Source organism: Lepisma saccharinum, chromosome 2, assembly GCF_977018435.1.
Source record: "Lepisma saccharinum chromosome 2, izLepSacc3.1, whole genome shotgun sequence".
NCBI lineage: Eukaryota > Metazoa > Arthropoda > Insecta > Zygentoma > Lepismatidae > Lepisma > Lepisma saccharinum.
Window position 1 is genome coordinate 84,909,706 of NC_139230.1, and position 21,839 is coordinate 84,931,544.

The following is a 21,839-nucleotide window of genomic DNA, read 5'->3' on the forward strand; positions in this document are numbered from 1 at the left end:
AAAGTATGTGGAAAAGAAGAAAGAGGCAAGAACAGTAGTAAAGGAGGAAAGAAGAAAGCGGATGGAGAATGGACTAAAGTGCTAGAAGAAGATGTAGATGGGAAAAAGAAAGTATTGTATGGATTAGTGAGAGAAAGGAGAAGAGAAAGAGGAGACAGCTGAAAGCTAAGGGATGAAAGGGGAAATGTTGTAGAAGAGGATGAAGAAATTAGGAGAACGTGGAGAAATCATTTCGAGAAATTGCTGAACGTGAAAAAAGGAAATAAGACATAAAGAAGTGAAGGAGAAAGAAACTGGAAGGAAAAAATTAATCTCACATGGAAAGAAGTGGAGGAAGCACTGAAGAGAATGAAGAGAGGTAGAGCACCTGGAGTAAATGAAGTGCCAGTGTAAATGATACTAGGTGCAGGAGTGATTGATGTGCAGTAGCTGTGCAGTGTTGAAAACAATGTGGCAAGAGAGAGAAGTGCCAAGAGATTGGACAAATTGACTAATAGTTCCCATATTCAAGAAGGGGGACATAAAGGAATGTAAAAACTACAGAGGAATAACACTAATGTGCCACTCAGCAAAGGTGTATGAGAAAATATTGGAGAAAAGAATAAGGGAAGTAACCGAGCTGAACATGAGAGAGGAACAGTATGGATTTAGAAGAGGCAGATCAACAGTAGATCTGATATTCACCATAAGGCAATTACAGGAAAGGCACTATGAGTATGGAAATGATTTGATTATGGCATTCCTAGATATAGTAAAGGCATATGATAGAATGAACAGAACAAAGATTTAAAAGGCTCTAAGTGAGAAAGTAGTCGAGGAAGAGATAGTGTGTAGAGTAATGGACTAAAACAGGGAAGTGCTCTTTCCCCACTGCTCTTCACAATTACTATGAATACAATTAACGAAGAGGTGGGGAAGAAGGCACTATGAGTATGGTGTAGGCTCTCTCCCATTTTTTATGTACTGAAGTGTTGGTAAGGGGATAGATGATTGTTACCTAGAAGCAGTCATTGAAGGGGATATTGTGGTGGTTGGCATGCACGGCAACAGTGAAGTCAGTGAGAATCAACGAACACCTGTGGGTCAGAACCCACTATCAACCTTGAACAAGACTACCCAGTAATGTTCCCCATACCCACCCTTCACCTCCCTACTACCCTTCCCTCACACATTTCACCCACATCCCACCCACACCACTCACAATCTTCAACAAGCCTGGCTAGAGAACCACGTTCTTTTGGTACTACCCTACATGTCACACTATTGCTTTGTTTATACACCTGAAGATGTACAACCTTGGTGACAATGAAGTTCGACCAGAAAGGAATACGTGATTAAATGCACAGAGGCATAGGCGGTGGAATAGGTGACCCGCAGAAGTGACGCATGTGTGTAAGAGAAGGTGTGTCAGCAGGCAAGAATCGTGATCCCAGCATGTTGCACCCAAGGTCACGTAAAGAACGAAAACGGGGAACTATACACGTGACATTGAACTTCGACCAGGCACCAGACCCATACGGAAAATTCCAGATAGTGGCGCATTCGACGGAAGCATGACGTAACGGACACGATAAGGGAGTCCGCCGTATATAAGCGCGTGCTGTGCACCGAGGAACCGCAGTGCATCATCAACATGGCCAGGGGCAAACCTATTGACAACACCGTGAGGAAAAGAGTGGTGGAGTTGCAACGGGATGGACTCAGTGAACGGGAAATAGGGCGCCAACTGAACTTACCCAAGTCAACCGTCCACTGCATCATCAAACACCACCAAAACACGGGTACTACAGAGCCAGGTAAGGCCCCCGGTCGAAAACGCCTGCTGAGCGTGCGTGACCTACGGATATTTAGGCGCTATATCCAGACCAACAATCATGTTTCTGTGGCCGAATTACGACTGTGGACTCGAGAACGCTTTCACATTGAAGTGTCAACCAGAACCATTCGCCGTTACCTACAGCGATGCGGTTACCGAGTGTACAAGGCGAAACGTAAACCCTTCCTTTCCATGTTGAACAAAGGCAATCGATTACGGTGGACACGAATGTACCAGGGATGGACATTTCGGCAGTGGAACAGGGTTTTGTGGACGGACGAATCCATTTTCAATGTTGTGTACGGGAAAATACGGAAAACAGTCATTTGTCGGAAGGAGGAACAGAATGAAGCAAAATGTTATGCACGTCGGGTACAGAAACCTGCGTCAGTGATGGTATGGGGATGCATGACAGCATCTAGGGTTGGCCCACTACACGTCTGTGAGGGCATTGTGAATGCACACGCCCATACACGCATACTGGACCGGCATCTTCCCACAGTGCGAAGGCACCTGTTCCACAGGCGGCGTCTCATCTTTCAACATGACAATGCCAGGCCTCATACAGCGTGGCTGACAAGAGAATGGTTGATTCGCCATCACGTGCGAACTCTGCCATGGCCACCATCGAGTCCCGACCTCTCGCCCATTGAGAATGTGTGGCGTGTTCTTAAGTGACGTGTGCAACAGAGGGGACCCACGACAGTGGCTGCTCTTATCGCCTGCCTGCAGGAGGAATGGCACCGCATCGATGTGGAATACCTTGAACGACTCGTCCGCAGCATGCCCCGACGCATTGCCACAGTTATTCGCCGACGGGGCGGCGTCACACCATGGTAAACAGGATCCCCTCTAACAGTGGTCGAACTTCAATGTCACGTGTAGATGGATGAAAATGTTTTATTTTGTGTGGACACCATACATTGCTGCGTTGCAGCGGAAATTTATGTTTTCCTTTGTTCCATGTAGCCTGCTGAATAAAATATGTTCAGCATATGCATGTGTTCTCCTTCTTTCACAACGCACTCCTATATTTGTGACTGGTCGAACTTCATTGTCACTAAGGTTGTAGTTCGTGGCTGTGAAAATTTGAATTTTTCCTGTGTCTAGGGAGTGTTTCTACTTTAGCCCTTGTGGCCCTCCTTCCATTTATCCTACACACACATACGTATATATAGTTACTGTCAGTGATCAGAACGTTACATTTTAAAAGTAGCTTCGCTACAGCTACTCTTTCAGAAATGAAGCATCACTACAGATACAGCTACATTTACCAAAAACTAGCTCGCTATTCTACTCCTATGCGCTACTCACTACTTTGCTACTTTTGCGCTACTTTTCACAAAAATATAAACAACCATATGGATATTCAATGGAAGCCTTGACAGTTGTACTTACTAGATAATACATTCCGTTATTTATTATCACCACAATACCAGTCATTCGATGCATTTTGATCCCAATGTCACACTTGTGACATTTTTACTCTCGCGTTTGTGAATGATGATGTACGTGCCTGCATAAGTGGAATATCAATTGAAATATGATATTTGAGTATTGCAATTAGGATGCTACCCAAATTAACGTTTACAACTATACACAAATGTAATTTGGTAGGATTTGATTGATGGATTGTTCTGCCACTTTCTGCTGAGGATGAGTAATGTGATATGATGAAATTGATGGGACAATCACAAGGAACATCAATGCCCAGTTTGGGATTCTAACCTGGAACACTTTGCATCGTAGTTCTCTATACTAATCACACCACTACATGAACACCTACATAATTATAACTTATATATAAAGTGTTTACCCATCTGTAAGTAAGATTGAATTGAACTAGATTACATTTAGTCTATATTCTTTCGTATTTCTAAAAATTAAAAATACAAAATTATTTTCTACTTACGTAAAATGAGTATCTATTTTGTACACCGACAACGTTTCGGGAACCACTGTTCCCTTTTTCATGTCCTGTATTTCAGCTATCCGAAAATTGCCATAGCCTCGTCAATTCATACACTTGTCAGGAAAAGGAATTGGTACATTATGGTAAAGGTAAAAAATTGGAAAACACTAAAACCTTTGCTTGACCCTTGCTCATTGCTATTTGTTAAAAATAATCACTATAAAACCTTCCACTTAAAAACCAGTGCAAGTTAAAACTTTTACAAAAGAAAAGATGCCTTCTATCACACTATTCCCATGCGGTCTGCTTGCGCTTTCCTTATCGTATGCATGATGTTGCGGGCTCCCCTACTTTGCGCCCTGCATTTCTCTTCCTCCTTACGCCATTTCAAGATCAAAATTGCCTATAACTTGGGCTTCGCGTATTACGTCAGAGGTGACCTGGAATCCAATTTTCTCGTATTCCCGTTTCTCCCATTTTTTTAAGAATCTCAATCCATAGTTCGTCTATATTACCATCTTCTCTGTTAAGCTTATTCTCTCTATTTTTACAAATGTGTGTTCCTCCTAAGCAATTTTTCCTCTTCCCTTATTATTTCTTGTACTTCTATTTGGTGTTCTTCATCTATAATGTGCTTCGATAGTCCGGTTCGGGGAACTCGCCCCCTTAAGTCTTTATCATGTTCCTTCCAACGTATGCTCATGCTTCTACCTGTTTGTCCTATATACTCTTTATTGCATTGGTATTTAATCTTATACACCTCTTTCTTCTTTTCATTGTTATCTTCTTTTTCCATTCCCTCCCTTTTGTAATTCGTAAAATATTTCTCCAAGGTTCTAGGTGCTTTCATCCCCACTTTTGATTCCGTAATCCTATACAATTTTTTCCACATTCTCAGACACTCCTCTAAAATATGGGATTCCTACGTACCTAATTTTCTCTTCCTCTTCCCATTTACATTCTCCCCCTTCTTTTGCATCCTTGTCCGTTCTCTTATTGCTTTCATCTTTCTTGCATATCTTTCGTGCTTTGCTTAAATTCATCATCATTTCCCTCTCCCTGTAGCCGTCAGGGTGGCTACAAACAAGCAGAAATAAAATTCCCTGACTTTTCCAGGTTTTCCAGGACAAAATTTACATTTTTCCCTGACAATTACAAACTAAACTAAATCCATGTTTCTGCAAATGGAAATAATAAACTCACACAGATCCACGTATGGTTTTGTTAAGTACCAATATTATCTTCCATGAAATTGACTTAATTTCTCTATTCTCTATGATTTGAATTCAAACTGCAAAATAGTGAATTTGGAAAATTATTACAATTCACAACTAGGGAAGGATAACGGAATTTTGTCATACGCAGTAAGTTTAAAATAAAATACTTGATTATTTTTAAAGTTACAACTAAATGAGATAAGAGTAAAGAGTGAATGATTAAGAAATACAATTTGTAATTTATCAGTCTCCTTATACATTCTCGGTATTATATGTTGATATTTCCACTGAGGTTTGGAACCCTCTGCTTGCAAGAACCATGAGTGCGGACTCATTTTTCAATGCATAAAGCTACTTCTCTCTTTGTAAAGCAAACAACTTAACTTTTGCATATAAGTGAAACAATTGAATCGAACAAAATTCCTACATTATTTCTTACATTATCAATGGGATTTCTGCTTCAGTACAGTATATCCAAGTGAAGTACTCTGAAACTGGCAACATGCAGTTATACCTTTATTGCTGATGAAAAGTATATGTAGGTATTAGAAATTTAACGCAAGGCATTTATAGAATTGCATTGTATAAGTACCTGATTTAGCTAACCACACGTTAAAACAGGAATACACTAATAATAAAAGCTTCTGAAAGTTCATATACGAGGGGCATCCTGAAAAAAGCTCCAATGGTGCCTATACGCAGCACTAGTGGTCGGAGAGTGACACACACCCATGCAGGCAGGAAGAAGTGGCATGTAGCAGTAATCTGGTACAGTTGCAATGCAGCCATTTTAGGACAGTTCTAGGTTAAAGATTGCAGCTCTCATACAGTTTCCCACCGACTGAGATGTAGCCTACATTGCACGCTCAGAATTTGGCACAGAGCCACCAGTAATTGTGTGAGGTGTGCAGATCGGACATCGTGAGAGCTAGTATGGTCAGACGATGGTGCAGACAATTCACGGAAGGCCAATCAAATGTGCACAACCCCATACAGCTGAGTACACACGGGCCCTTTCCATCACTTCAGGTGAGAGATCTTGGACCACTCCCTGTACAGCCCTGGCCTTGCATGCACCTACTTTCATCTCTTTGTTTAACTAAAGAGGTTTCTGGCAGGGCAACGATTTGACAGCTACGCTGCGGTAGAGATAGTTCCAGTCTTTGCTGTCAGACACATATATCATGGGCATACAAAATTTAGTGCCATGCTACGACAAATGCCAGAACAACGGTGGTTATTATGCCGAAAATTAGGTTAGGACTCACTGTTACTAATGCAATAAATTACAACTGATATTCTTGTTTTATTTATGCCTAATCGTTAGGGACCTTGATATTTTGTTATTTTTTTAAAAAAAAATTGGTGTATTTTCTTATTTTTTATTTTTTACTATACGGTGTTATTTTTCCCAAAATTCACATTTTGATTTTAGCGCATTTTCTGGCAAATATCTGAAATTATACCTTCATGGTGTTTTTGAACTACTGTTTCAAATTGTAAGTCACATGGCTTACGCCTCTTCGCGAGAGTTTGATATCTTGAAAGTTATTTTGGGGAAGTTATTTTCCATACTCCTTTTTTAATTTTAAGGTAAGGATATTAGATAATGGAATTTTCCCCTTACATTCTGAAGGGTGCATAATGACCATAAGTGGCGACACACCCAAAAAATTAAAGTCAATCAATCTCACTTGACAGATACAGATATATTATGGCACCAAAAATTCCAAAAATTGGCATTATCTTTTTTTGACTTGTTAGGTTTACGTTTCCCAAAATTAGCGTTTTTGTTTTAGAACATTTTTCTGCCAAATATACCGAAACGTAATACTCCATTGTGTTTTTAAACTATTATTTTAAATTGTAGGTCACATGGTCTACGTATGTTTGTGACAGTTTGATATATTGGAACAGATTTTTCTGCACTTTTCCATGAAGGTGTATAGGGGTGTGGAGTTAGGGCCCCACACTTTCTTGATCACGACTGAAGGGGGGGGTGATGTGATCATCACCACGCTCCTGGCTACCTTTATTCCTCAAAGTTTCTTCAAGGTACCAGCTTCATGTGATGCTGGGTGGGCACCGGAGCAGTTTGAATAGGTGGAAAACATCCCGGTTCTCCCCCGCAGGGGATCGACAAATGCTGATGGTGCGCACTTAGCTTGGTAATTCAAAACATATCTCGTGCGACAAATACAAAGATGTGGCTCCCATGTGATGGTAGATACGCACTTGATCTCCTGTTAGAACCCTGCCACTTTGCTCTGTGATACAAATGGTTTTGATAGAAGTTGAAAAAATCGTGGGAAATACATGATTTAATGTGGCTGTCGGAATTATTCCATGTACGTATAACTCTATAGTTTACTCTTGAGTAAAATGTTGGAAAACTTGCATGTTCTATGTACACAAACATGGCCTAGAAAAGACAACAATGTTGGATTTCATTAAATTTTTCGTTGTTTTAGGACATTTCTTTAAAAAAAAATCGCTAAAAACGCCAACAATTCGCATTTTATGCCAAATTCGCATTATTTAGATATTTCGAACGGGCGAAAAATGTTCCCAGACATCACTGCACATTCCTAAACATTTTTCACGATTTTGGCGTTTGCGAAAAATCAATGTCCCTACTAATTAGAAATTACTTTCTGGCCACCCCTCGTATAAATCAGTAAATGGAAAGTGAAAATTTAGCAGGGCTGGCAGAGAAAAGTCAATTCTCGAAGAAAGTGATTTGCTTTTATGATTGAATGATTTAAGTAAATATGATAGTAAAACTTTTACGTATTTATTATTAGTATTTTATTTCATAATATTTGACATTAACCTTACTCAGTGAGAGATTAATGACCACCTCTCATGAGTTTAAACAGACAGGACAGAGAGTGGCGTTTGCAATACTAGTGTTGCAGTAAATTTGAGGTTGGGAGCATGCACTTGCCAATTTTTATAACGTTCACCAATGCAGATTTATGTTTCACTTTTTCGTGATAGTATTCAATATATATCCCATTTGGTCGGATTCTTCTTGATAACTAAGATGCAATGTCATTGTAAACGTATGTTAACTTTAGGGAAACCAGTAATACGTCAGGATGATGGAAGAAAACCTTCGTAAGCACTGCTACATTAAATAAGGTGAAGTGAGCCAGAAGAGTAATAAAATTCGAGCAGCATATTTGCAGTCTAATGCTCTTCTTGTTTATGCATGTGATTTTTGTTGGATGTTACAGTCCATGTAATTTCTGTCGCATGTTGTAGTGAGGTACTTTGTCCGGTGGCGATATTCAACAAAATTCATATGTATCAATTTGTTTCCATGTTCCTTTAGTTTGCCCAACAAAATGCCTTACTTACTTACTTACTTACTACGACGTCCGACAACTATCGGACGGCACCACCCACTCTTATCCCCTCCATCTGTTGACAAGTCCCCTTACAACTCCCATACTGACAAGAAAAAATGATAATTCAACGCATTTTCCACGTAATATTTAGAGGCTTAACCTTTACTCCCCGATGATACCATATGGTATTATCAGAGTAAGGTCGTACTCGCCCGATGGTACCATATGGTATCATGGTGCTGATTACGAAATGAATGTGCTTTTTGTACCTTCATACTCTTATGTTTGGGTGGAAACTCTTGACACAGGTCTGGAGCAAGCCTGGGAAATTCATATTGATGACCAATCTCCCCCCTCTCTGCAACATATCCATGCCATATTTCTGAACAGATTTTCACATTTTGGCTCATTATTCAACTTGTATAGCACCCAGGAACATGAAACACGTTGCAATCTCTTTGGAAACGTCCATTCTTTGAAAATAATACTAAAGTTCACGTCTTCTCTCCAACATAGTAGTAAACTTCAGATTTTTATGTTTTTTCTTCATTGAAATTCGGGGGTCACACCCCCCCAACCCCCTTCCTCGGTTCGGCATTCTGAATTGTACACTGTTGCATGCTATGATGTTTTAGATGCAAAACAAAACTTATCCGAAGTAGATTGCTCCCATAGTGCCCGAGTTATAATAATTTTCCTCCAAAAATGCAAATTACTTATTTTTCGTAAAAAAAAAATAATAATCACATTTTGGCTTATTATTCAACTTGTATTGCACCCAAGAACATGAAACATGTTTCATTCTCTTGAGAAATATCCATTATTTGAAAATAAATCTAAAGTTCGCGGCTTCTCTCCAAAATAGTGGGAGAAGAGGGGGCAAACTCCAGATTTTTATGTTTTTTCCATTGAAATTCGGGGGTCGCGCCCCCCAACCCCCTTCCTCGGTTCGGTGTTCTGAATTGTACACGGCCGCATGCGCTGATGTTTTAGCTGAAAAACAAAAGTTATCCGAAGTAGATTGCTCCCATAGTGCCAGAGTTATAACAATTTTCCTCCAAAGAGAGTTCGAATTTAAAATTCCCGCCGAGAAGCCAGGGCGAGAGAAATGTCTCTCTCCCTCTCTCTCCTCCTGCCATCACTGGTTTCTGGCGCCGTGGTTGTGTTGCGCTAAAAGGGGCCTAAAAGTTGAGGCCGAAACTTACGAACGAGATTTCCTGTTCCCGTGCAGAGTTCCATAACGATATCTTTAAATAAATAAATAAAAAAATAAATATAAAAAGTCAGTGAAAAGTAAATTCCCTGACATTTCCCTGACTTTTTTTGACACCTCATATTCACTGACTTTTCCCGGTTTTCCAGGTTTTCCAGGTCTGTCGCCACCCTGAGCCGTTCTTTCTACCCACATTCATTATCCATTCAATCTCTTTCCTTAATTTCTCCTTATAGTTACATAATCTTATTGCATGTACAAAGAAATTTAAGAAAGCATTATTCTTAGTCCTGTTTGCATGCGCGGATTCCCTGTTGATACACATTTCTCTTGACAAAGGCTTATGATATACGCCCATCCTAATTTTCTTGTCTGTTTTGCAAATCTCAAGATCTAAGAAACTTATCTTATTGTCTTTCATTTCTTCTTTTGTGAAATTGATTCTTTCTTCTTGTTCCCCCAGTGCAATGAATAAACTTTCTAACCTTTCCTTCTTCCCGATAACCAGAATATCGTCGACATATCTCCAATAGAATTTAACCTCATTTCTTATTACGCTCAAGGCGTACTTTCAATAAAGTGAAGGAAAATACTTGATACTATCCCTGATACGGGGTTCCCCATGGCTAGTCCCTCTTTTTGAACAATGATTTTTCCGTTACAGCAAAAGTAATTGTACCCCGTACATATATTAAACCATCTTACGTATTCCCAAGCGGTCACCACATCAATTCCATTCCCCATCAACCACCTCTGTAAACAATCGGCAGCCTTTTCCCTTGGTACACTGGGGTACAAGTTGACAACGTCAAAACTCGATATCATATCCGTACTGTTAATTTCCAATTCTTCTATTTCCCTCTTTACATTCAATGAATTTTTAACACTATATTCCGTGTTATCCCTGACTTTTGATTTTCACAACCAGAATTTTTGCCAACTTGTACCCTGGATGCATTGTACCCTGGATGCATATACATGGGTATGATCGGCCTTAACGGTGTCCCTTCTTTATGTTTTTGTTATTCCAAAAGCTACTGGGCTGATTCCCTTTTTACAGTCATCGATTAGCCTTTTTTTCTCTATCCTACTTAACGTGATACTGTTTTCAATCCCCCTTTCTGTTTCCCTTCTTATTTTATTGATCGGATCCTTGTCTACCTCTTTGAAGTAGTTACTTAAGAAACATTCTTCCAATTTTCTTTTGTAATCCCCTTTTTCTATGACGACCATTTTATTCTTTGTCCTAGAAATCCTCTTTATCCTCTTTGTATTAGAAATACGTCATTTTTTTGACCAATTTCTTTACTTTATCTAACTTATTTTTAAACCTCTTATTCCTTTCTTTTTCAACTTTAATCACACCCCTTTTTATTTTCCTTCCTAATTTGTTGTTCGATGATATCATATATCTTCTTGACTTCCCTTTTATCATCTTTGTCATCTAAGGTGGCCCCTATCCCTTCTGCTGTAATGATAAATTCTTCTTTTTAAATTTCACCCCTACCAATTGCAAACTTTTGATCTTTTTCCATAATTATATTTGAATCAGGGGGTAGTTCTTTCTTTGTCAAGTTAAGCACAATAAGCTTCTTTTAGTTTTCCTCACCCCTCCAGGCTTCCTTTGTTCTGTTACCCTCCTTCACATTTCCCCTTATCCTAGCCAATTTATTCTGAGCCGCTTCAACATATTTATGATGCCTCTCCTCTATTCTACTCCAGATCACCCCATCCACAATGGAACTTAGCTTCAAATGTAGCTTTAAACACTCATTGTTAAGTTTATTCACTTTGCTATACGTTTCTCTTATGCAGTTACCTAACATTCCCATCTGATTTTTTTTTTTTTTTTTTATCATGCACCTTAATGCTTAACAGTTGAAACCCCCATTTGAGAAATTTCAGCACCACCCCCAACCTCCTACATTCTTTAAGAAACCATATTTTGTTAATAGTAGAATTTAACCTAATCCTCGACTTCTGAAACTCTCGCACTTTTCTTCCCGTACAGAGTACTGAATTCATACTTCAGGTTTATGCGACTTACTCACTTTTATATATATTCATTCATATTTCTAAAAATTAAAAATACAAAATTATTTACTACTTACATAAAATGAGTATCTACTTTGTACACCGACAACGTTTCAGGAACCACTGTTCCCTTCTTTATGTCCTATATTTCAGCTATCCGAAAATTGCCATAGCCTCATCAATTCATACACTCGTCAAGAAAAGGAATTGGTACATTATGGTAAAGGTAAAAATTTGGAAAACACTAAAACCTTTGCTTGACACTTGCTCATTGCTATTTGTTAAAAATAATCACTATAAAACCTTCCACTTAAAAACCAGTGCAAGTTAAAACTTTTAAAAAAGAAAAGATGCCCCCATCACACTATTCCCATGCGGTCTGCTTGCACTTTCCTTATCATATGATAAGTTGCTTTTTATGCCACGTTTGGCTAATTGCGACAATGATGATGAGTGATGGTATGGTGAAATTGAAGGAACGCTCACATGGAACACCCATGCAGAGGCCAGGATTCTAACCTGGGACCCCTATTGCCATAGCGTTCTGTGCTAAACACTCCCCCATGGAGACCGGCCGCATAAACGGCCGCATCGGTGTATTGTTTGAAATCCTTTGCGGAGTGGTTAGTAGAGTTTGCTACGATTCTAGGGGTTCCGGGTCCGAATCCCAGCTTTTGGTATCGATATTCTTTGTGATTGTCCCTTCATCATATTATGAGGGTCATTCAGAAAGTAACTTCTGTTTGGGTATAAAAGAAACACCAGGACATTGTGAGAGTTTCTATAGATAGGTAGATTTTTAAGTAGTGGCAACTATTTATTTTCAAGATACATAACATACATACCAGGTTCAAAGTTTTACAGGCCTTCAATGTAACCACTACCATTGCATACAACATGTTCCCAGCAACGTCGAAGCCTTTGGATATCGTTGGCACTGCATGATCTCTGGATGGTGCGTAGAGAGCGATCTATTGCCTGAATACCGTATTTACTTGAGTACCCCTCGCCCTTGAATAAGCCACGCACCTGGATTTCAGAGAAGGGAAATGCAAAAAAAAACTCAGATTGTATCGTCTAAAAAACCTGGCAATCCAACCCCGACTTGCTTTAACACCATGAACTCCAAGTTCTTTTGCCAGTGAGAAACTGCAAATCCAAATTGTCGTTTTTCACAAACATAGTCATGCAGCTTCCCTTCTATTTCCGGAAATTTAGCCTTTTGTCCTCGAAAAGCTCTCCGATTGCCACACGCGTCTAGCAGTATTTCCTTTTCTTTCTCTCCAATCTCTCACCAGTGGCAGCTGGTGGTCTGGGTCTATGGGTGTGCACCTTGAACTCGCGTCTAGAAGAAGTGTTGTTATTCCCACTCAATTATTCCTGCCAGTTTCTGCTAATCGCATTTGTAATCCAAGTTATGATGTACCTTTCCTTGATAATGAGACGATAGCAGAGTTATATTTCATGAAAATTAAAAAAATAAGGTTTGTTACAAACATGAAATGCCCTAAAGATTTTTTTAATCGATCATGAGAGAAGATGTGTTGTTTGGTCTCTTTTGTGACTTGTAGAAAATTCAGCATTCGACGACCTGACTAAAATCACTCACAACGCTTTACCGATAAACTGCTATGGTTTGTAAGGGAAAATAATATTGCCAGTATTTTGTGTAATTGCTGTGTTTTAATAATGTATATTATCTTTCTTCAGTGTCAATATGTCCCATCAGAAACCCAAGTTTAATGCCACATAAACATTTCATCATACACTTAAGTTAAATACCAATTTTAATGTACTTATTCAGTTTAGTCATTTTAATGAGAATCCTCGAAATCCTAATCAAATGCAACTATTTTTTGCCAGCACCTTTACAAAAAGTATCTCAAATCAGTGACATAACAGTAAAAGTTACAGATTCTCGTATGCACTGAATAAAGAATTGGATTTACTGTTCTGTGACAAAAATACAAGATTAAACTCTGATTATTTGAAATTTTCGTTGAACTTCCAAATACAAGTCAGATCGTCTAAATGCACCAATTCCAATGACATTGTGAATGTTTTTAATTCAAACCGCTGACATTTTTCATTTTTTAAAACTATTTTTCCAGCACCTCTATCAACATATTCCACTCATCGCATCTGGCCTTGCATGATTGAATACGCTCATCACTACACGGCACGCCATGCCCTCCCCCCTTCCTTTCTGCCCTCCCCTCATTTGGATTTCAATGCTTTGCTCAGAACCACGTGAGGTGAGAGATATCAAAATTTCACTTGCTGAGAAAAAAAAACTCAATTTGCAATAATGCATGGGTTGTTCTCGACTCTGTCACACACACAGCAAGGAGTGGAAACACTACATACGAAGAGGGAACAGCGCATGTCTGTAGCTACTATGTCGCAATTCTTTGTGCGAGTCCGAAAGCCCTTGATCCAAGCCATAAGAGTCTTTCTGCTTCCTCTACCCACCGCCAAACACAGCACCACTTTGTTGTGCAGCTGTGCACTTTCCAATTGCGTTCATGGTGCCCATTCGACGCGAGTTACTCGGATAGAAAAGCTGACGTAAGGAAGTAAATTGAAGGTGATGTGGCCCGGGAACATTTGGAGTTTTGAAGAAATGGCTTTCAATGAATAAATATAATAAAAATTAATTACATTGTACATTTATTTGGGTGTGCACGTGCGAGTGCGCGAATAGGCAGCGGCATACCCATGTCCAAGAAATCTGCCGCTTGTGCATTCAGCCTTGCAGTAACACTGGCCTTGAGTTCCTGGAATGAGGCACAACAACAATCAACGCCCAAGTGTATTGTGAAACCTTGAAGAAAGTGTGACGAACAATTCAAAACAGGCGACGTGGCATGTTGAGTTCTGGCATTGTTCTCGTGCATGATGACGCTCGCCCGCATACTGCTGCTCGAACCAAGGACCTTCTCCTACATTTTCAGAGGGAATTGTTTGACCACCCTCCTTACAGCCCAGATTTGGCCCCTAGCGATTATCAACTCTTTCCACAAATGAAGAAGTGGTTAGGGGCACAGCACTTCAACAATGACCAGGAGCTCAAGGTCAGTGTTACTGCATGGCTGAATGAACAGGCAGCAGATTTCTTTGACATGGGCATTGTAAACCTTGTTCGCCAATATAATAAGTGTCTCAACAGAAACGGTGCTTATGTAGAAAAATAGCTTAGAGTTCTCTCTTTCAGTTGTATATGTATATAATAAAAACTCTCACAATGTCGTGGTGTTTCTTTTATACCCAAACAGAAGTTACTTTCCGAATGACTTGTATTATTCATTCTCATTGTCGGGATTATCCAAAAATGGTGGAAAAGGATGCTAAATAACATAAATAATATCGTCAGTATATCGGAAAATTCTCTAACAAGTGTTGAGGATACTGCTACATTGAGGACGTAATGCATCTGCAAGAAATGGATCGCTTGTTTTTGCACTTCAAATTACTTTTTGCTGTCGTTTATAACATAGGCGTCCATAAGATTGTTGTCCATGGAGGGGGCAAGCAAGGCATTTTCTTTTGGGAGTTAAATCGGGTCACATATTCATGAAAATATATAATTTAAAAAAAAACAATCCTTCAGTTTGAAGTTTCCATGATCCTGCAACGCCCTCATAACAATTAAAATAAATTCCTGGGAATGAAATGTGATTCTGTGTGTCAAAAAAGTTCTCACTCATTTTCTAGGGGTTGCAGTTCTTTACATTCATGGTGTACTAAGTGTACGGGTTGAGCAGAAAGCACTACACACCATCGTGAGCATTAAAGTCAGGTCAATCAGAGGACGTATCTATTTCAGTGACACAGGGTGTGAATTTCAGCAATGTTTGAATGTGTATTTCTCAAGAACCAAAACATATAGTGACGAAAGATCTTGCACATCTCATTTCTGTATCATTATCCATAAAATGAGTGGATTAAAAATATATTTCATATTCATAGTAGAAATATCCACTTGAAGGGTGGAAATCTATAAGCGTTCTGCATATCTTGTTATTTTTATCTGAGTATCTGACATTTTATTTTTCCATATACTGCCATTAAGAATATAAACACACACATATATCATTCAAATAAACATATTCTCCGGGTATCTGTCAATGACATAATCTTTAGATGGGATATTTAGTTATTTCCTAAACAATGTATCCACATAATGGTTGGCCAGATTTACTTGTATATGTCAGATGGTTATCTGGATATTAGAATTATTCGGTTACTAATAAAATAAATTACGTGGGAATCTGTAACCGAGATATCAGGATACCTATCATCTCGATTATCCATATTGCCATTATTTTGTAATATAATAGGCTTGCTTTTTATGAACCTCCTACAAAGAAGTGTAATTGTTGACAACTTTTGACATTGTTGTCACATAAAAAAAAATACCTCAAAATGCTGAGAAGAAATGTAGCTGTAGTGAAATTTTTGCTAAAACTACAGGAATTTTGTAGCTTCGCTACAGCTACAATTTTCAAAATGTAGTGCCAGTACAGCTACAGCTTGACATTCATGTTCTACACTTCAAGATAAATGCTTAAAACATGGTCCATTACTCAGATTCTACCATGTGAGTTTCTTCAATGTGAGTTTCTGCAATGGAGTATTTCCCAATGGATGCAATATCCTGTTTAAAATGTACAGATTTCCTCATGTTGGCAACAATTTTAAGCATAACATGCTCAGATTAGGCCTTCAGCAAGTATGTCAAGTACTACAGGATTGACAACAGCTATTTAAGGCAACCTTGATTCATATTTCTTTTGTTCAAATGTTGTTGATAAAAGTTGACCGTCTACGAATGTTTGATAAAATGCTATCCTGGTTGTGTCTAATGAAAACTATACAATCTGTGAACTAAAAGCAACAAGAAATTTGTGACATGGCAAAAAGCTGAGTCAAAAAATTTAATATCTGCACTGTTAGTGATTTCCGAGATATTGATACATTAACACATGTTTATCAGTCTACTGGGGACTAAGATGAAAGACCAATGAAGAAAATTCATATTTGTATTAAAGTAGTATTTTGTGGATTTTCCAGTCCATGTGAATTTATTTGTTTAAGTTTAGTAGCCTAGTCAGGAATAAATATTAATTGAAATCTACCAGTATCAGTATCACATTTTGTGATCCAAAAAAACCTTTAGTAGTTTCTGAAATATTGACAGTACATATGGATACACATGCCAGTTGCATAAGAGAATATTTTCCATCACAACGATGAGTATCTTAAAAATCAGTCATATTATCCCAAGACAACGAATGGAAAAGTTTTTAGCATGTTTTTATATTTTAGTTCCAGTACTTAAAAACTGAATTATCCCTAAATGTAAAGTATGTAAATAGAATTACATAAACAGAAACCGTTGTAGCCCTACTAATGAAATCATGAACATACCTTTCTAGCTTGTTCAATAATATCACTTGCTTCAATAGCATAAACCTTCTTTGCTCCAGCCTGGCAACAGAAGACACTTAAAATACCTGAAAATTAAAAGGCACAATAACTTCTACACAAAGATATTAGCAATGAAAACTAAAATGTAATTCTGAAATAAACACAAAAAATATATTGCAAATTTTTTCTCTAAAAATTATCTGAAGTTCCATTCCTTCACCATGAAATATGTTATTGACTTGAACACCTAAAGCATATGCTTATTTTCATGGGGATGTGAATGCAAGCTGAAAATAATTACAAAGAAAATACTTCAATTGTAAATTAAATTGAAAATTCAGTAAGTGCAACAATAAAACAAATGAAAGGTCTTACTACAAGTATATTTACCTCTTATATTTCACAACCTCCATGTCACATCTTCTGGAAGAAACAGGTGTGTTGGAGGTTTGTATGGAAAGACTGTATGAGTGCCTAAGCCTTTCAAACTAATCCCCAAACTTGCCTGTTCACATCCTGAAGGCCTGACAAGAACAATAAGAAATATAAGGTAAAAATAAGAAGAAATATCTTCTATATTAATGTATGGTATGGTCATGTGGTGTTAATACCAATACCATGAAATGTGTTTCCTATCTTTTGCTCCCTTTCAAAATTATTTTCTCTGATCTTGCATTCTTACCACTACAAGTACATTAACAAAAAATAACTTCCATGCTTGCCAGATGAAGTATTACACTAATAAATTATTATGTGCAATGTAAGACACTTTCTACACCTTTTCCTAACCTCACGAAAACATATTACACTTCAAATGTGAGACTGATATGGAAGAATGTTGAAAATTGAATGGATAGACAGAGTGGCAAATGAAAATGTTTGGAGACATGCAAATAGCAAGAGAACATGTAGAATAGTAGACCATATACTGAAGAATGAAGGTACATGAAAACAGTAATAGGATGACAAATAGAAGGAAAAAAACACATTGGCAAGCCCAGGATGGAGTATATCAAACACATCGCTCAAGATTTGAATTGCATCAAAATGAGAACAGCAACAAAGTAGCAACATGATATAAAAATGTTCCACAGCCCTCTTCGGTAAATGCAGACACACAGGAGACAAGAAATAAAAGAAGAAAGATAACAATATAGAAATATCAAATGAGTGTAAACAAGTTCCACAACCTGCTTCAGCAAATTCGAAGGCACAGGAAATGAGGATCAAAGAAGAAAAAAGGAAATGAGAAGGGGAAGTAAAATTATTAAAAATAGCAAAGAAACTACTTGAGCAACCCAACCTCAGAGTGCAAAAATTTTGAATTCAACTTTAAAATTTTGGGTGTGTCAGCACTGAGGCTACTTTGCACAGTCACTTTATACAGGGTCCAGCCCCTTACTAGAACTAAAATAAAATAACATAACTGTAATGTTGTGTCGTAATATTAAAATACTCTGACAATAATATTAAAATACTCTGACCAGTTAAAAGCTGAGGCTGTAAAGAGGTAAAGAGGCACTCAGCACACACAAGGACAAAACACAGGACAACACACAAAATTATACTGGCCATGGGACCAGTCGCCAGAGCCTCATTCATCTGCAAAATTCAGTCCAGAGTGTACTAAGTGGAAGGGAGGTTGATCAGAGTGCACAAAAGCCAGCTTTTTTGAGTGGATATATTTTTCTGATAAAAAGTAAGATTTCTGGGGAGAAAGTATTTTTTGCCAATTGCAGCTAATCTAAACTTATACTCCCTCTGTCCCATAATTATAGTCCGGTATGCCAAAATGGCGACTTTTTATTTATGTTCTTTTGGATACTTGATCAGCCAATTTGTACTGATCCTTGAGTAATAACGTTGTATGACTCATTCCAGTGTTTAATTTTCTACTTCTGTATACACCAATGTCACAGTTTGCCTATCGGCAATTATTATGGGACAACAAAAGTGTACCGGACAATAATTATGGGACAGAGGGAGTATTTCACTTGCAGCTTCAGCTGTGGGTTTAGAGGTTTATAATGCCACATTTTCCAACTAGCTAAATAATCTTACATAGTGTAGCAGCCAAGAGACAGATACTGACTGGCCTTGCATGAGTGTGTGTGTCTACCCAATGGTTTAGTGGTCTTGTATGTAATCAAGAGGTAGTAGATTCAATTTCCAGTGGAGATATACTCCTAAGCTGGGCGTCAAGCTAACTTTGCAGCAGGTTTTATGTATCAATCCGCGCGAGAACTGAGCTCAGAATCTTCCGTGCCAGTCTTGCCTCAACCACCGAGCTGCTTACATTGCAGACACTGAGAAAATCCGCAGTATTGCCAACCACACAACACATCAAAACCCACATGCACGTCAAGCGGAATGTATTTTTGCTTCTCTTTGTCTCCTGAAACATAAAATTTTAAAGTAGTTTCTGTGCATAGATTACTTAATAAATGTGTCATTACTTAATATAAATCGCAAATTATCTTCGAAACATGAGAGCATGTGTGTGTGTGTATATTTCGAGCACAAGAAAGAAAGATAAAAGTAAACAATGATAGGTACCTCTTGAATTTAATGACAAATTATTGTTTTTGGTTTAGAAAAAAATGCATTTATGAAAAACTTGCTTGCCTCACTCGCAATACATTCGTTACTATAAGACACGCACTTCAAGTTTATACCACCAAAAAAAACATGATTTGTTATTGGTGATATATCAGGGTGGCTACTCTAGGACCATGATAAAATTCAAGTATAATTCCCGGTTTTCAAGGCAAATTTTAAAAAAAATTCAAGGCCACAAACAGATGTTTCCTCTATTTCAACGTTGTGCATTACCACCTCTCAACAGCCACACACATGCACCAGAGGAGCAACCACGAACTTTGGCTGGGGGGTGGCAAGTACCAGGATAAACATACCAATAATAATACCAATGATAATAATGACATTATTATGACTATTATCATTATTATTAGTAGTAGTTATGTTAGTTGCAAAGACGTTATCATCATCGTAAATTACACAAAAAGGGGGTAGAAGTTGGTGTTAAAGCATTTGTGTTGGAACAAATGATTTTAAACATTAAAAAGAAAGAAAAAACAAGGTTCAACTTTACATTAATTAATCGTGGAAAACATGTACAGTCTTGGACACTGCTGGGTTGTAAAGACCATATTGAAGAAGCAGTGAAGCAAGCTCTCGATGTCTGACCACCAAGCGCCTTGTGAGTGGACAACCCAAACAGCATTGCAAGGCTACGACTTGTATACCAGTCACGGGTATACATCTTGGGAAATTGAGCAGTGATGCCAAAGAGAAATACGAGATGAAGATTGTCGGAAATAATGTCTCGAGTTCTCGACATGAAATAATACTTGGTCCACGTTATGTTCCATTAATTAATGTTGTTTGGGAATGAACCTGACGGACTGGGTTTATATTTTCATTCCTTGCATTACAGTAAAATTCTATATTTTACAAATATATTCATGCTTCGAATGAAAATAATACCTAGAATAACATTGAACACATGTGCACACGACTCTTCTTACACACATGCACGTGAAAACAAACACACAAAGCTAAGTTTTAACTTCCAAGTGAATGTCCAAATAACATTAAATGGAGAAGCATGATGTGGGAAACATGGGATATTTCACAAAAAGAATGCATCTATTTTAGACATACGTGGTTTCTATTAATAGACAATGAAACAATTATCAGAGAAATTAAGATGCATTTGCTTTTCAGGTGTTGAGGAAGGAAACAGACTGCCTGGGGAAAAAAGAACATAATGTTATTGATAGTTTGTTGGTTAGCATGCAGAGCTATCATCAATGAGGCCTGGGTTCGATCCCCACCATGGGCAAAACTTTTTATTATTTTCTATCAGTGAACAAGTATATATTGTTTTCTAGGCATTTTGACGAAAGGATACACATCAAATTTAATATTTTAATATGTATTTTTCATTGGTGAAGGATATTATCTCAGTGGTTCCGTAGCTACGATTCTCCAGTCCCTTCCATCCACTTGTCTTATTTATCTACATTCTTCATATCCTCATGAAACACCATGAATCTAACAAAAACACACAGATGGTAGTTAGAACAAGGAACACACCTCGCATCGAATGTTACAAGCTAGAGTTCTGGATTTTTTGTGAGGGTGATTACTCCTGTGTGTGTATTTATCATTTTCGTCTAAAAAAAAAAAACATTCCTCACTATTCCTGTGATTAACCTAGGGCAAGACCAAAACTACTCAAATAAAAAAAAATACACTGACTGGAAGCTAGGCAGTGCAGTGTTATTGGTTAGCGTACCGGGCTCTCACCAGAGAGATCTATCTATGTTCGATCCCAACTAAGGGCAAAAAATTTTATTTTTTTCATCAACGAAGAAATGTGTATTATTGATTTCCTGGCATTTTGATGAAAGGACACACATGAAATTTGATCTTTTAATGTATCAATTTGTTCTTCTATTAAGTCTTCTGTCACAAGAGGATATAGAGATTCTCTAGCACAAAGACAAATAAATGTAATATTTTCTCAAAAAATTCCACAGCTACGATTTAACACTGCCCTTCACCTGTTGGCTTTATTTACATCGTCTGTTCAAACTAACTCACGATATATCTTACAACAGTACACACAACAATGGGAAAATTCTCCCTCTGACAGTCAGAACCATAGAACCTCGAAGGCTCTAAGCTCAAGTTCTGGATTTTTATGCGTGGCTGCTTTTTTTACGCTAAGCAGGAACTGAAGGGACTCAATAACAAAATGCAGAAAATACAAGACAAACCTATCCATGCATCTTACCTCACATCATGAGAATTACCAATATAAACAGAAGACTGCAGA

General features: G+C 38.0%; 1 protein-coding gene across 1 annotated transcript in view; it reads right to left on the minus strand.

Annotated features, from left to right (window-relative positions):
* LOC145984077 (protein arginine N-methyltransferase 6-like) overlaps positions 1-21,839 on the minus strand; it is a 148,510-nt gene that overhangs the window by 79,209 nt on the left and 47,462 nt on the right. Inside the window, exon 3 of the mRNA XM_083117467.1 lies at positions 16,976-17,061. Coding sequence (XP_082973593.1) covers positions 16,976-17,061 — 86 coding nt within the window. The remainder of the gene's footprint in view (positions 1-16,975; positions 17,062-21,839) is intronic.